The sequence below is a fragment of the Asparagus officinalis genome, chromosome 4 (genome assembly GCF_001876935.1).
Source record: "Asparagus officinalis chromosome 4, Aspof.V1, whole genome shotgun sequence".
In the NCBI taxonomy this organism is placed as follows: Eukaryota; Viridiplantae; Streptophyta; class Magnoliopsida; order Asparagales; family Asparagaceae; genus Asparagus; species Asparagus officinalis.
Window position 1 is genome coordinate 69,497,106 of NC_033797.1, and position 13,328 is coordinate 69,510,433.

General features: G+C 35.3%; 1 protein-coding gene across 1 annotated transcript; it reads left to right on the forward strand.

Moving 5' to 3' along the window:
* LOC109836002 (elongation factor G, mitochondrial-like) lies at window positions 11,204-11,994 on the forward strand. The gene is made up of 2 exons (XM_020403948.1): window positions 11,204-11,525; window positions 11,622-11,994. The coding sequence occupies exons 1-2, from the start codon at window positions 11,292-11,294 to the stop codon at window positions 11,733-11,735; spliced, it is 348 nt and encodes a 115-aa protein (XP_020259537.1). The 5' UTR covers window positions 11,204-11,291; the 3' UTR covers window positions 11,736-11,994.

Genomic DNA, 13,328 nt, shown 5'->3' on the forward strand with positions numbered 1-13,328 from the left:
CTTGTTTTGATGATGTTTAACAAATAATTTACTTCTAATATTGTTTATCTAGTGTTTGTGTTTTCGTATTTATTCTAGGCAAACAACGAGTTGGAGGATGGATGAAATAGAGCTTCAACGATCATATCCAATGGAGGTTGGCAGAATAGTGGAGTGAAGCAATGTACATTCAAGTTAAAGATACAAGTTCAAGCTTCCTCCGCAAGTGTACCAAGTCAAGCTTATTGAAGATCAAGATCAAGCTTGGGTAATTTAGTTTAGGTTTATATATTATGTGTGTTGGTACTCTAAGCTTAATCATATACACACATACACGTATTTGGTTATATATATATATATATATATATATATATATATATATATATATATATATATAGTTTTGAAGTTTTCAAGTTAGAATTATAAAGACACTATACATATTTAAGTATATACATTTGTTTCATATGGTTAAGGTTTTTTGGTTTACGTTATTAGATATGAAACAATATATATCTTCTATACACCTTTTGTTTGTTTCCGATTTCTCATTTATTTAGAAACAAATATTGTGTTAGGATATAGAAGACTTGTTACACTATTTTCAACGATATCTGCGTATAGATGTCTCACAAGTATCCTTCTAAATAAGTGTCCAAGTTTGTTGTTAAACGTCGTATTGTTTTGGAAATAATCAAGTTTTTTATGTTTTATGTATACGTCATGTTCCGTGCATGTTTTACAAACTGATACGTTTTTACAATTAGGGAAATGCGGATTTAAAAAAATTTCTTCGTTTACATGTTTATCTTCCATATATAAAAATATTTGCCCAACTGTTTACTAATTTTGAAATTGTTTTGTATTTTCAATTGAATTTAAACAAAACCGAGTTTCGCCAGTTTTTTTTAGAAACTTTATATGCTGTGTCAAAATATTTATTCTCTCAACTGAGAAGTGATATTTCAGAAATTCTTTCTCAACATGGTTATTATAACATGTCTACAACATTCCTATATTCATGGATTTATTAGATTTGATTTACTTATTTTAATTAATTTACCAAATTACAGATATTAAATTTTAGAATCTGTGCAAACCATTAAAATTGGTTGTGCACATGTTGCTAGCAGGGCGGATGAAGCCCACGGTCGTCCGTGACGTAGTCGAGAAGAATAAGTTTTTAAGTTTTTCTTCTCTGCGTCGTACCGGCGACGGTCGATCGTCGATTTACCGTTTGCACCAGTAACGATAAGCTTGCGATTTTGTCTTTTAGTGGTTTTTTTGGGTTTTGGGGATTGTTTCTTCACCGCACTATATATACCCATTGTATTTATCATTATCTATACAATGAGAGTTTTAAAGCAAGTGTTAGAATTTAACAAAGAGTTTAAGTTTGATTTAAAGTTTGTTTAAACCAAGCTTTTAAAGCAATTGAGAGTTGATTTTGTTGAAAATCAATTCCACAAGAGCTAGAAGAGATCTAGCACTTGTGTTTGAAGCTTCAACATGTCTCTCTGCTCTCGTGTCATTCTAGAGAATTCCCATTAAACTCATTCTTCGCTTTTTATTTATATTATTTGTTGATTATCATTTCTATTAGATCTGTATTGTAATTTGAGGGTTTAGTTTGATTTTATTTCACTCTATTGTTAACCACAGGCCCCTTGAGCTTATTTGTATTTTCATACATAGTATATGGTTGGTGAGAGTTGTAACATATTTGAGTATGCTTTCGATTGTGTTTTCCATCTTATTGTGAGACAATTTATTGTTTGTTACATGGTGTGAGATTGTAATTTTCGATGTTCTAGAAAACGCGGTGTGAGGAGTGAACGTTGCTACGGTTGAGTCGTTGAAAACGACATGTGAGTGTGAGTGTTACTGATTCGTAGGCATTTGAACCAGACTTGTGAGGTGTAAAACGTTATCGGTGTGAAGTTAGAAACCGCAGTGTGATAGTGTATTTTCTTCCCCGGAGTGGGGCGCGAGACTAGGCACGGAAGGTCCGAACTCCGTGATCATTTGAGTATGTTTGATTTGTTCATTGGCCGATTTGCTTATGCATTCTAATCTATATCATCCCATTAGCCAATTACTCTTGTATATTTTACCGCTATCATTTTAAGTTGATATATCCCCTTGTTTAGTTTATATATCCTGATAGTATTTTATGCATATAGGATATATCTCCTTGTCATATTACTTATCCTAGCCACATATCATGTTGTTTCATACTTGCATAGATATTACTTGTTAATAATTTTTAATTGGTATAAATTCGTATTAGATTAGCATGAAAACCCTATCACCCCTACCTCTAGGGTCTACAATTGGTATCGAGAGTTCGGTGTTTCTGTTTGATTTAAGGTCTAATGTTTTGAGTTAAAGATCGCAAGTTATTTTTTGGCTAATCTGTTTTGATTGTATTTGTAATGCTTGCTTTGCATATTTTTAGTAAATTATGGATATGAATAATGCATCTTATTTTAGGCTATGATCTAGTATTGCTCCTAAATTCATGTTTTTCCATAGATCAATGTGTTTTTAATTCAAAATTATTTGTTCAATCTAAAAATATCGATTTATCGCGAAGCATGTGATTTTGCTTATATTGTACCTCACTTTGGAGAAATCCATTGGAGCAAAATATGATAAAAAGATTTTATTGATGACAAGCTTATGTTAGAATTTTTAATTAATGTCATTTACATTATTATTCTGCCTAACAGCTGATTCTTTTGATGTGCTTATAATTGTGAAATTATAGAAGCGATAAAGGAACTTTCGGAGCGATCCTCAACAAGCCTTTGAGGATCCCTGCTTCAAGTTCAAAGGAGCGTCATGCACCACGCGCATGTAGGAGATACCCTATTGTAGGTTTTCGAGTTCGAAACCACTAAATGATTTATCTAGTATAACTGCTTGTGCTAGTGAATAATTGTTGCATGCTATAACATGATTGCATAAAATTTTTATTGATTTATAAGCAAGCATGATCCGTTAAAATCCGATATGTGAGTTATACTTCTAAGTTTGAAAATATTTCTATGAAAATGTGATACTTAAATAAAAAGATGAATTAATTTGGAAAATGTAAAATTGACCCTCATCCAATTCTAGCTTAACTCATGAAATTAATAATGCCTATGTTAAAAGTAGAGAAGATACAAAATGAACTCTGCTTTTTTCATAAATGGCTATTTTATGTTCTACTTCTAATCAAAATGCGCATATGTCCAAATGCTGAGTTGAATGTTGTTAAAAATCGCATTTCATCTTTGACTCACTCTTTAATGCCATTATAACCATAAGAAACTTATGGAATTGTTGCAAAGTCCGGTTTGACAGCTTCTAAATCTAATGCAGCACTATCCCACTTTGTATATGGCAAAGTTTACAATGCTCTATTTGCGTCGTAAAGGCTCAACTTGCTAAATTTTGCTATAATGCACACAAACCTAAGATGCAATACTCCATGTGCATCTCATTGACGATTCCTTCTTCATCACATTACACACACATGCACCCATTGTTCAATCATATAGCCATGCTAATGTGTGATATTGTGATTTTTGTGATACGAGTTTGGTCATAGCTACAGTTTTGTTTGATTTGCGAAAAGCTTCTAATCATCAAAAATTTCAAGTTAGACACATTGTTTCAAATATTCACATTTGCAAAATAATACTTAAAACATTATGTTTGGGCAAATGTTAAACTCGTGACGAGCTATGGTCGCACAAAACAAATGATCTCTTTATTGCATCAAATTGTAATCGGAAAGGTCATTTAAGTGACTATTGCTTTTACCATGTTATTGCACTACATATTCTCGCAAGAGGGTTCATAACCCTCAGGGTTTTGAGCTTAAAAGATAAGGGGTCATGTCCCTAAATCTCTTGTACCAAAAATTCTTGGTACCAAAACAAATTTAATTTTTAAACGCAGTATTTTTAGTTGTTCTTTTCCTTTCTGTTTTTGAAAAATATATTCTTTTGAACATGAAAAACATTTTTTATTGATTCACTAATTCTTTTGTTTTCATGATTATGTTTTGTTTTGATGAGAAGTTTTTGTTTATATAACCTCTCGTTTTCATGGGTGTTTATTCCCTAAATCCTTGTTTATCGAGGCTAAAAATTTTTATATGGTTGATACTGAGCTCAAGAGCTAGATAGATTGCCTCTCTTCGATTTTAAAAATAATGACTTGTTTGGTTTTATATTTTATGGATTCATTTGATTTATGATTTCACTGTTGACCCCTATAGTTTGATGATGATTTGTCAAAATCAATTTATACTAATATATTCTCTAAGTTTTGTGTTAATTGTTCTCTTAACCACAGTACTTTCAACACACGTCAATCAAGCATTAAAGATTCAAGTTTATTAATCTTGTGATTTACCTAGGTATATAGTTAGTTTGACTTACATCATATTGTATGATTAGATTAGCCTCAATAATGTACCTTATCTAACACAATTTTGACGTTTTCTGTCATATAAATGATTTTTCAATCAAACGTTGTTACAATCTTATATCCATCGTTTACAACTCTTTCATTAATTAATTAATACATAACTAATAGCTGCATAATATTAATATAGTACCATATTACAAGCCTATTATATTTTCATGTTCACTACTGAAAACATGTTTTTCCTGAAACACTTTCCAAAACAGGGATTTTCACAAACAAAAATTATTTTCTAAAATCCTTTTCAAACATGTTATTTCATCATTTAGAAACTTTCTCCCAAGTTTTTAAATTATTTAAGAATTGACTTGATATTTTTAATTGAATTTTTCAAAATAGCCCAAAAACCTGTCTACAGTGAAATATACTCAATTCCGGTCGAGCTCCGCGTGGTCGACCGACAATGGTATTTTCCTTGCAATGGCTTTTTATTGTGCCACTGGTCGATCGGGCGGTCGATCGTGAAACATCTTAAGACTTCTCGCGGTTGAGCCGCTTTATTTACTCATACCTGCTGTTTTGAGCTTCGCGGTTCGACATCCGCATCGTCGACCGCCGAACTGTCAGTTACTTCCACAACGGAGTATTTACAGCTGTTTTAATTGGTTTTGGTTCTTTACTATTTTTACTGATGTACTTGGGGTTGCTTAATACCCCATTGTGCTCTCGCTTACTAGAGCATCCAAGAATCCAAGTTTTGTGTTTAACAAAATCTAGTGTGTTAAAAGCGTTTACGTTCGATTTTATCAATGCTGTTTCAAAGAAAATTTTCTACAACGAATGTCTTCAAATCCTAATTGGATCATCATCTACTTTCTTTCTTGTTTGAGAAAGTCTTCTAAACTCTTATATAACTTGCTTTATTTCATTTTCATTTCATTAGCTATATTTAATTGAGTTCATTTCACTGTTATCACACATTTCACATATTAAGCTTAATATCTTCATACATAACTTGTGTTGTGGGGTTTGATTTAGTATGTGAGCTTCAATTGGTTATCACTGTTATTTGAGAAAAATCATTTAGTATTTAATGCTTCCTTTTGTGAGAATCACCTTGTAAATACACTTTATACCGAGATGAAGTATGCAGGCGACGAGACGGGTCGATCAATATGGATTGCGTCGTTGACGAACTAGGGAGAGTTTATAACCGAGCACGTGAGGAGAGAACGGCTAGTTCCTGACACTTAGTGTGTAAAGTATGATTGCATAGTGTTTGTTGTGTAGAGTTTTCAGTGATCTTGTAAACGCATGTGTGAAAAGTCCGCTTCCAAACCGGATTGTGAGGACATCTCCTCGGACGGTGAGAGCATGCGACTCATGTCGTGTGTGACCGATAACCTCGTAAACAATATCGCGTCTGTTTGTGTTTTGGTTTGACCATATTTCATTTGTGCATATTCTTATTGTTCTTATTTTCATTCTATCTGCTTGGCAAGAACATATTGATCATATATTTTAATGTAATCTGAATCAGGATTAATTCACGCATAAGACCTAACCCCCGTTTTAGGTCTACAATGGTATAAGCTTGGTACCTTTTGATTCAGGTCTAAACCTACTGAGTTAAAGATCCAAGTTATATATTTGTGCTAATGTTTGTTTTCTTCTAATTTTGATTGCATTTCATAACTCTCTTTCCATATTATCCTTATCGATAGGATGATTCATTCTATTTACGGATATGCTATTAATATTTGCTCCTCGTTTGATATTTTTCCCTAGCTCGCAACTGCCGTGTTAACTCAAACATTTGTCAACTTTCTAAACCAACGTTCGAATGTGGGAATTATTGAGGATGATTTGTTGTACTCATTTATAGAAAATACCAAATGGGTGTGAAATGAATAAAGATTGTTATTCATAACAAGCTTTTTTAGATATTTGATTAATGCTTTCACTCTTTTTTCTAATATTTGCTTAATTTTGATAGTGCTTACGCATTATGGAAATTTATTGAAGCACATGACAGAGACATTGAGGCTATTCAAGCAACCGCGTTGAAAATCCCACTTTGAATTTAACAGAAGCCTCACCTCCATGTACAATTCCCCTAGGTGATAACCCTAGAGGATGCGATCTGATAACGATGATATTATACTTTGTAATGAACATGCTTCTGATTGAAAATTCACATTACCCATATTTGATTTAAAGAGTAACTAATGTAAATATAATCATCTCGAAACTCTAGCCACCTAAGTTTAATTTTAATTGCAAATAAAAATAATAATTCTTAAAAGAAGTGCAATGAAAATTTGAAAAGGAAATGCTAGGTTGCTTCATGAAAAACGTGATCTATAGTCTAGAAGTTAGCAATTAATCTTTAAAATCTAATGACTGAGGTAACTTTTATCCTACTTCTAGTACAGCAATGATTGTCATGCACAATTATATTAGTTTGAACTGATCAAATGAGAAAACATATACTCCACCTTAGATTCAACACAAACACTTGTATTGCTAAGACATAAAAAGCTTATGGACTACTATCAAAGTTCAATGTAATTCTTCAAGAATACCTATCACTATGCACATATGTATGACAAAATTAACATATCTATTGCGTCTTAAGTCGATCTTAGCTCAATTTGTCCATAATAACAAAAAATTGACAAGCCCTATTCACTGATATGTGCATCTCCATCAACTTCATGCATTACATACAAGTTACACACACAATAGTGTAACATCATAAACATGCTCATGTGTATAAATTGCTGACTTATTTGTGGTTGTTTTTGGTCATTTGGCCATGTTTGTTTTGACTTAAAAAAAGAATTCTCGTTGGCAAAATAATTACAAAGAAAAATCTATTTTACTAAATGAACCACCCGGCATTCCCATTTGGTCAACGTACACCATTCAAACCTCTATATTCACAAATCTGCATCGTAATAGCATGTTATAATTTTGCTTTGATGCATGATCGGCATTCAAAACAGTGCCCAAGCGGTTCATAACCCTAAGGGCCTTGATTAAATGATAGGGGTATTTCCCATGTCCCACAAGTCTAGTGTAACCGAAAATGATTTTTATAATAATTTTTTCGTTGTTTTGTTCATTTTTTTTTTTTGCTTTTGGTTTTGAATATAAATCTTTCTTTTGTTTAGCTAAAATAATTATTTGTATATTTTATAGGCAAACTTATATATATTATAAAGCCCCATTGGTATATTATAAAACAATTTCTTAAAGTCTAAATGAACAATTTCTCAAAATCGCAATTTTTTACATTGCCTGTGGCCTTTATTATTTCGCGCTCGACCGACCGCTCGACCGCGACGAAGTCTCTTAATTTTTCGGTCGACCGCTCGTCGATCCGCAAGAGATTTCAGCCTTCAATTTCTGTTTTTATCGGGTTTTGTTTTTTTAATGGATAACTTCTTTGAACCGGCCCGAATATCCTTCCACCACCATTGAATCAGCGACTAAGTCTGATCCTAGCCCCTCTCATCTCTTCTAAGACGCGCGACTCCACATCTTTCCCCATTTCGAATTTTTTTTTTCCCAAATCTAGCGTTTCTCTCGTCTGCCTGCTTCAAATCGACCGATCTCTTGTCGGCTACTTCTCCAAGTCGATTTCATTGGTGTTGCTCGGGTACTAATCTCTTTCTCATCTCTGATTTCAATTTATGATCTAGTGTTAATTCCATCTAGGTTTGTGTTTTAGGACGTTTACTTATTTTGTTGCCTAATTATTTCATTTCCAGGGCTTTTAAATAATTCTGTCCAGATTTCTTCTCACACCATAGTGTTACTATCTAAGTCCATCCTCTACAAAGTCTCATTATAAGATTTTCCTGTGTATAAGATCCCATTAGTTAGAGAAATATCGGGAATGTGCAAATACTAAAATTCAACCAAGATAGTATCAAATTGGAACAATTCGGCTATGTATAACTCATACCATCTCTTATAAGTTGAATTGGCTAGGTTTAAATAACAAAGTTCCTATTTCCTTTTTTGGTTATTAATCTATGCCAACTTGTTGTCAATCATCCTCTCGACGATGGTCTTAGACCATAGACAATCCTGTTAAAGTTCAAATTTCTTTTACTGTCAACGAACTTGCGAAGTATTCTCCAAAATCCAACAGGGATTGCATTATGTCTATTGAACTTGATGATTCCCAGCGACTAGACCTCATGTTTAGCCCGTTGCCACATTATCCAATGAACAATATTTCTTATATTCAAATCCAACCATTTGCCTAGAATTATTGCTCAATTTTCGATTCCTAAAAACTGTAGTTTCGATTCTTTACTTCTACAAATAATTAGCTGTATATGCCAATATTTGCAAAATAAAATAATGCAATACATTTTTTCTCAAACACATGGCACTCGAAGCATTTCAAATCTACCCTTTGCGTCCTTCTCACCTTATCCTTACAACATTTCGTGTGATCCCACCCATGTAACCCTAAAATGAATCTAATCAAACTTCTTTGATAAGGTCTGCATCCTCGGATGCATATTTCCGAGTTCCTTATCCTGAGCCTATTCTCATCATCTTCTCGTTCCCAGGCTGAGCTTCTCTCATTCGCAATTCTGATCTTTGTGACCGGCGGATCGTCTGAACTCAGTTCTTAAGTGTTCAGAACAAGTCTCAACTATCCAGAGGATGTCTACACCAGTTCAGTCCTATCAGTGTCAGTCTTGTCGGATTCTCGGATCCTCTTCCATTCTGAGTCTGATCTGATGGAGCCCTGCTGATAAGGCTCTGCTCTTCTGATGGATTGTGATGGTATGTGATGGTGATGAATGATTAGATGGTGACAGTGTGATTGATTTTGTCTGCTTATTAGAGTTTTTATTGATTCTATCTTATGTGATGGTCCATTTGAGTTGCTAGAACTTGAACTATGTTTGAGTGAATAACTGCTATATTTGTGTGAACTATTGATTTTAGTATGGCTTGCAGTCTGTGGAACAAAATATATCTGTGGAAAAACTATGTATTCTGATGCTAAGTGAACTATTTTGTGATTTATTGTGTAGGTTTATCCTTCTAGAACTATGCATGTGAAACAATTTCATGCTGTTGTGGAAAATATGTTGCTATTATTGATCTTATGTTTAATATTGTTTATGGCGCTCTTTGAAAATAATTTATTTGTTTATTCGTCCTATATATGTTCTTTAGATGTCATTTATATCAATTAACAGGTGAGCTTTGCATACACTTGGTTTTATTTTTTATTGACTTTATATGCAGGGGGAGCGTGCTCCCTATTGTTTTTCTCCCTTTTTGAATGTTGTCAAGTGGGAGAAAAACTCTTCCCTCGTCACACATATGGTTATTATATTTTATTCATAAAGATAGCCTTTTTATAAGACCGGTACACAATGAAAACAAAATAAATGCAACTCCTTTCAAACAAACGCAAGAGCTGTTTGTCATCTCTTGCTTGCGTGGGTCTTTTGCCTGTGACGGGGATGTTGATATCCGTGGACCACCGGGGCAATCAGATCCGTTCCGGATAAATCGGACAGAGTTTTGTTGATCCGCGTGAGATCTAGAAACTTCTGATCCAGAAATATCGGACAGAGCTTCGTCGATCCGCGTGAGATCTAGAAGCTATAAGCGTATACCTCGGCTAAAGCGAGGTATTAGCTCTTCTTAGTATTAACGCTAAAGGCTAATACTAAGGATCAGATGAGAACGGGTGATGAAGGCTGATGTAGACCTCTCCTCCTCGGTTGAAGCGCACGATCACTCTTTGCTGTAGCAGGGCTTCGCCAAGGCTCTCCAAAAATCCAGATCCTTCCAAATGAGGTAAATGGGGTCTATTTGTAGGCAAATGGGGGCTTGGGGCGTCTCCACGAATCCGAGACACCCCTGGGGTGTCTCCACAGATCTGAGACACCCTTGGGGTGTCTCCAAGAATCCGAGACACCCCTAGGGTGTCTCGGAAATTCCGAGACACCCCTGGGGTGTCTCGGAATTTCTGAGACACCCCTGGGGGTGTTTCGGAACTCCGAGACGTCCATAGGTGTATTCGATTGTTTTCCCCGTAGATTCTTCGTCCGATGCAAGCCTCCTCTTTGTAAACTCAAACTTAAAAACTTAAACAAACTTTAAGCACTTAGAAACTCTTGTTAAAACCTCTATTTTTTTTCTTATGCAGAACTGAAATAGTGAGGAGTATATATAGGATGAAAAACCAAAGCTTAAAACCCAAGAAAATCCAGCAAAAAGATAAAACTGTAAAAGACTAAAAAAATAGCCGTTGGGGCTTATCAGTCGACTGACGGGTTGCGTCAGTCGACTGACGGGTTGCGTCAGTCGACTAATGAGCTGACTATTATAGGCAAACGACAGCTTATCAGTCGACAAAAAAAAACAGAAACTTTTAAAGATTGTAGGTAGGGGTGAGCAAAGTTCGGTCCAAACCGACCGAACCGATCGATTTTTCACGGTTCGGTGCGGTTTTGATGAGCCATCGGTTCGGGTCGGGTTCAGAAACATTCAACCCGAGTAAAACCGACCCGACCGAACTCACACCCCACCGTAACCCATACCCGATACCCAATACCCGACTTCTATAAAATCCCCGTTCTCATTCATTCCCTGATTCCCAACCCTAAATCTCGTCTTGCTCTCTCTCTCGCGATCTTCTCCCTGCCGCCACCTCCACCAATGTTCAGATCCCCAAGCCCAACCCTAACCCTCATCTCCCCGACTCCCTCCGCAGCCTCTCGCTCGCCAGATCCCTAACCCTCGCCACCTAACCCTAGGCTGGCCTCGCTCGTGTGGCTCACCAGCGTGTTAGCCGGCAGCCAATCATACTCCCCCGTCGCGCGAACAAAGGAGGAGAAGGAGGCATGGTGGAAGGAGGCGATGGAGAAGATGAGAAACATCGGGATCTCGTCTACATCGACTCGGGGAAGACGACGCTCACCAAGAGGATACTCTTCTACACTGGCAGAGTCCATGAGATCCACAAGGTGAGGGTGAGAGATGGAGTTGGGGCGAAGATGGATTCGATGGATTTGGAGAGGGAGAGGGGGATCACGATTCAGTCCGCTGCTACTTACTGCACGTGGAATGGGTATCAGGTTGTAATTCTGTGCTCAAACTTGTTGTTTAGTATGAAATTGATTGAACATTCAAAAGCCACCACAAGTCCTTTCTTATATATATATTTTTTGCAGCATTTTCCCAATACTTACAGGTTCTCGCAATTGAGTTCTGTTCTCGATCCTGATAAGCCTCCAAGGTCTGATAAAGTAAGTATTTTAGGTGATGCCGCTCGCCTGCTGATGTAGTTGAAAACTGAAGCAGAACAGCTAAAGGAAACAAATGAAAAGCTGGGAGAGACTATTAAAGAACTGAAGGTATGAGCTTGATGTCATGTAGTTACAATTGCTTTTTAGGCATACTATCTTCTTTCTTGATAAGCAGTTATACTTTCTAGGCTTACTATCAAATTCTCACATAGTTACATAGATCAAGTTAGTTATTCTGAGGCAGTATGTATCAGTTCAGTTTTTGTTATTGTGAATGAAATTGAATTGGCCCAACTGCCAGTAGCAAGTTAATTTCCAGAGAGATCAAGATGTCTATTGATGATTTAGAACCGAACAAACCGAACCGAACCGCACCGAACCGACTTGCAACGGTTCGGTTCGGTTTTGAATTATATGCGGTTCGGTTCAGTTGTTCAAAATTTAGCAAAAACCAACCCGAACCGAACCGTGCTCAGCTCTAATTGCAGGACATTTCTTCAGTCGACTGATAAATGTCATCAGTCGACTGATAACAGGTTTTTAGCCTGTATTGATTTTTGAAAACGAATTTTAAAGTCCTTTTAAAAATAGCAACTAAATTCTAAAAAATGTAAAACTTTGGAAAAAGCTTATAAACAGGATTATGAACATGTTGGAAAAAGAATTTTTCAATTTGCTCTTATCATTTGTGAAATCTCAGAAAAATTCAAAAGCACTAAAAATACATATGTTTTAAACATGTTGATTTTGACATTTAGCTCAAATCAAATTTTAAAAACTTGTGTAATGTTTTTATGGACATAATAAAAGATGTTAATAATGTTTGTATAGTCCAAAGCATATTAAAACATATTTTGTATAAAAACACCTATATTTGAGAAAATTCACAAATGAAATGTGTGTGTATATTTGAGCTTGTAGAATTTGCGCACATTATATAATCCTATACTAAGTATACCAAGAATGAATCTTCTGAAGCTTGAACTTTGATTGATTGACTTGATTTGCATATGCTTCAATATCAATGTTGCTCAATTTCCTGTGTATACTAAACAACACAAAACAAAATACTAAAACCAATATTAGTCATAAATTGTTTGTTAAATCATCATTAAAACAAGAAGGCCAACAGAACAGTGTTTTAAGGTTTAAGAATTTTACGTTAGTTTGAAGCCTTGAACAGCGAGCAAAGAGCAAAAACTTTATGATAGCATGAACAATGTTTAAGATCCAAAATTATGTGTTTTGCTTGAAGAGAGGGGTTTAATAGGAAAGAGCAAACGGCCAATTCCGTCGGATTTGACTATGTTTTATTACACTGAACTTGATCCATACTTGAACAAAAACCGAACCGAACCGCCGTGAAATATTTCGGTTATCACTGGTTTATCATCAAACAATGGCAAGATGACAGCAGCCACATAATTCTATCAAATATGAAAAGAAAGAAGAGAGAAAGAGAGGATAAAATTTGTAACAAAAAGAAGGTTGAAGAAGTACAAGTAAAGAGAGGTTGAATAAGGAACAAAGAGAAACGGGGGTTGAAATTTTAATTTTTGATGATAAAAGCCTTGTAACTCGTGAGGAGAGAAAAGAGTCGTGCGTTACTTCTGACCTTCAAGGTATTAGGGA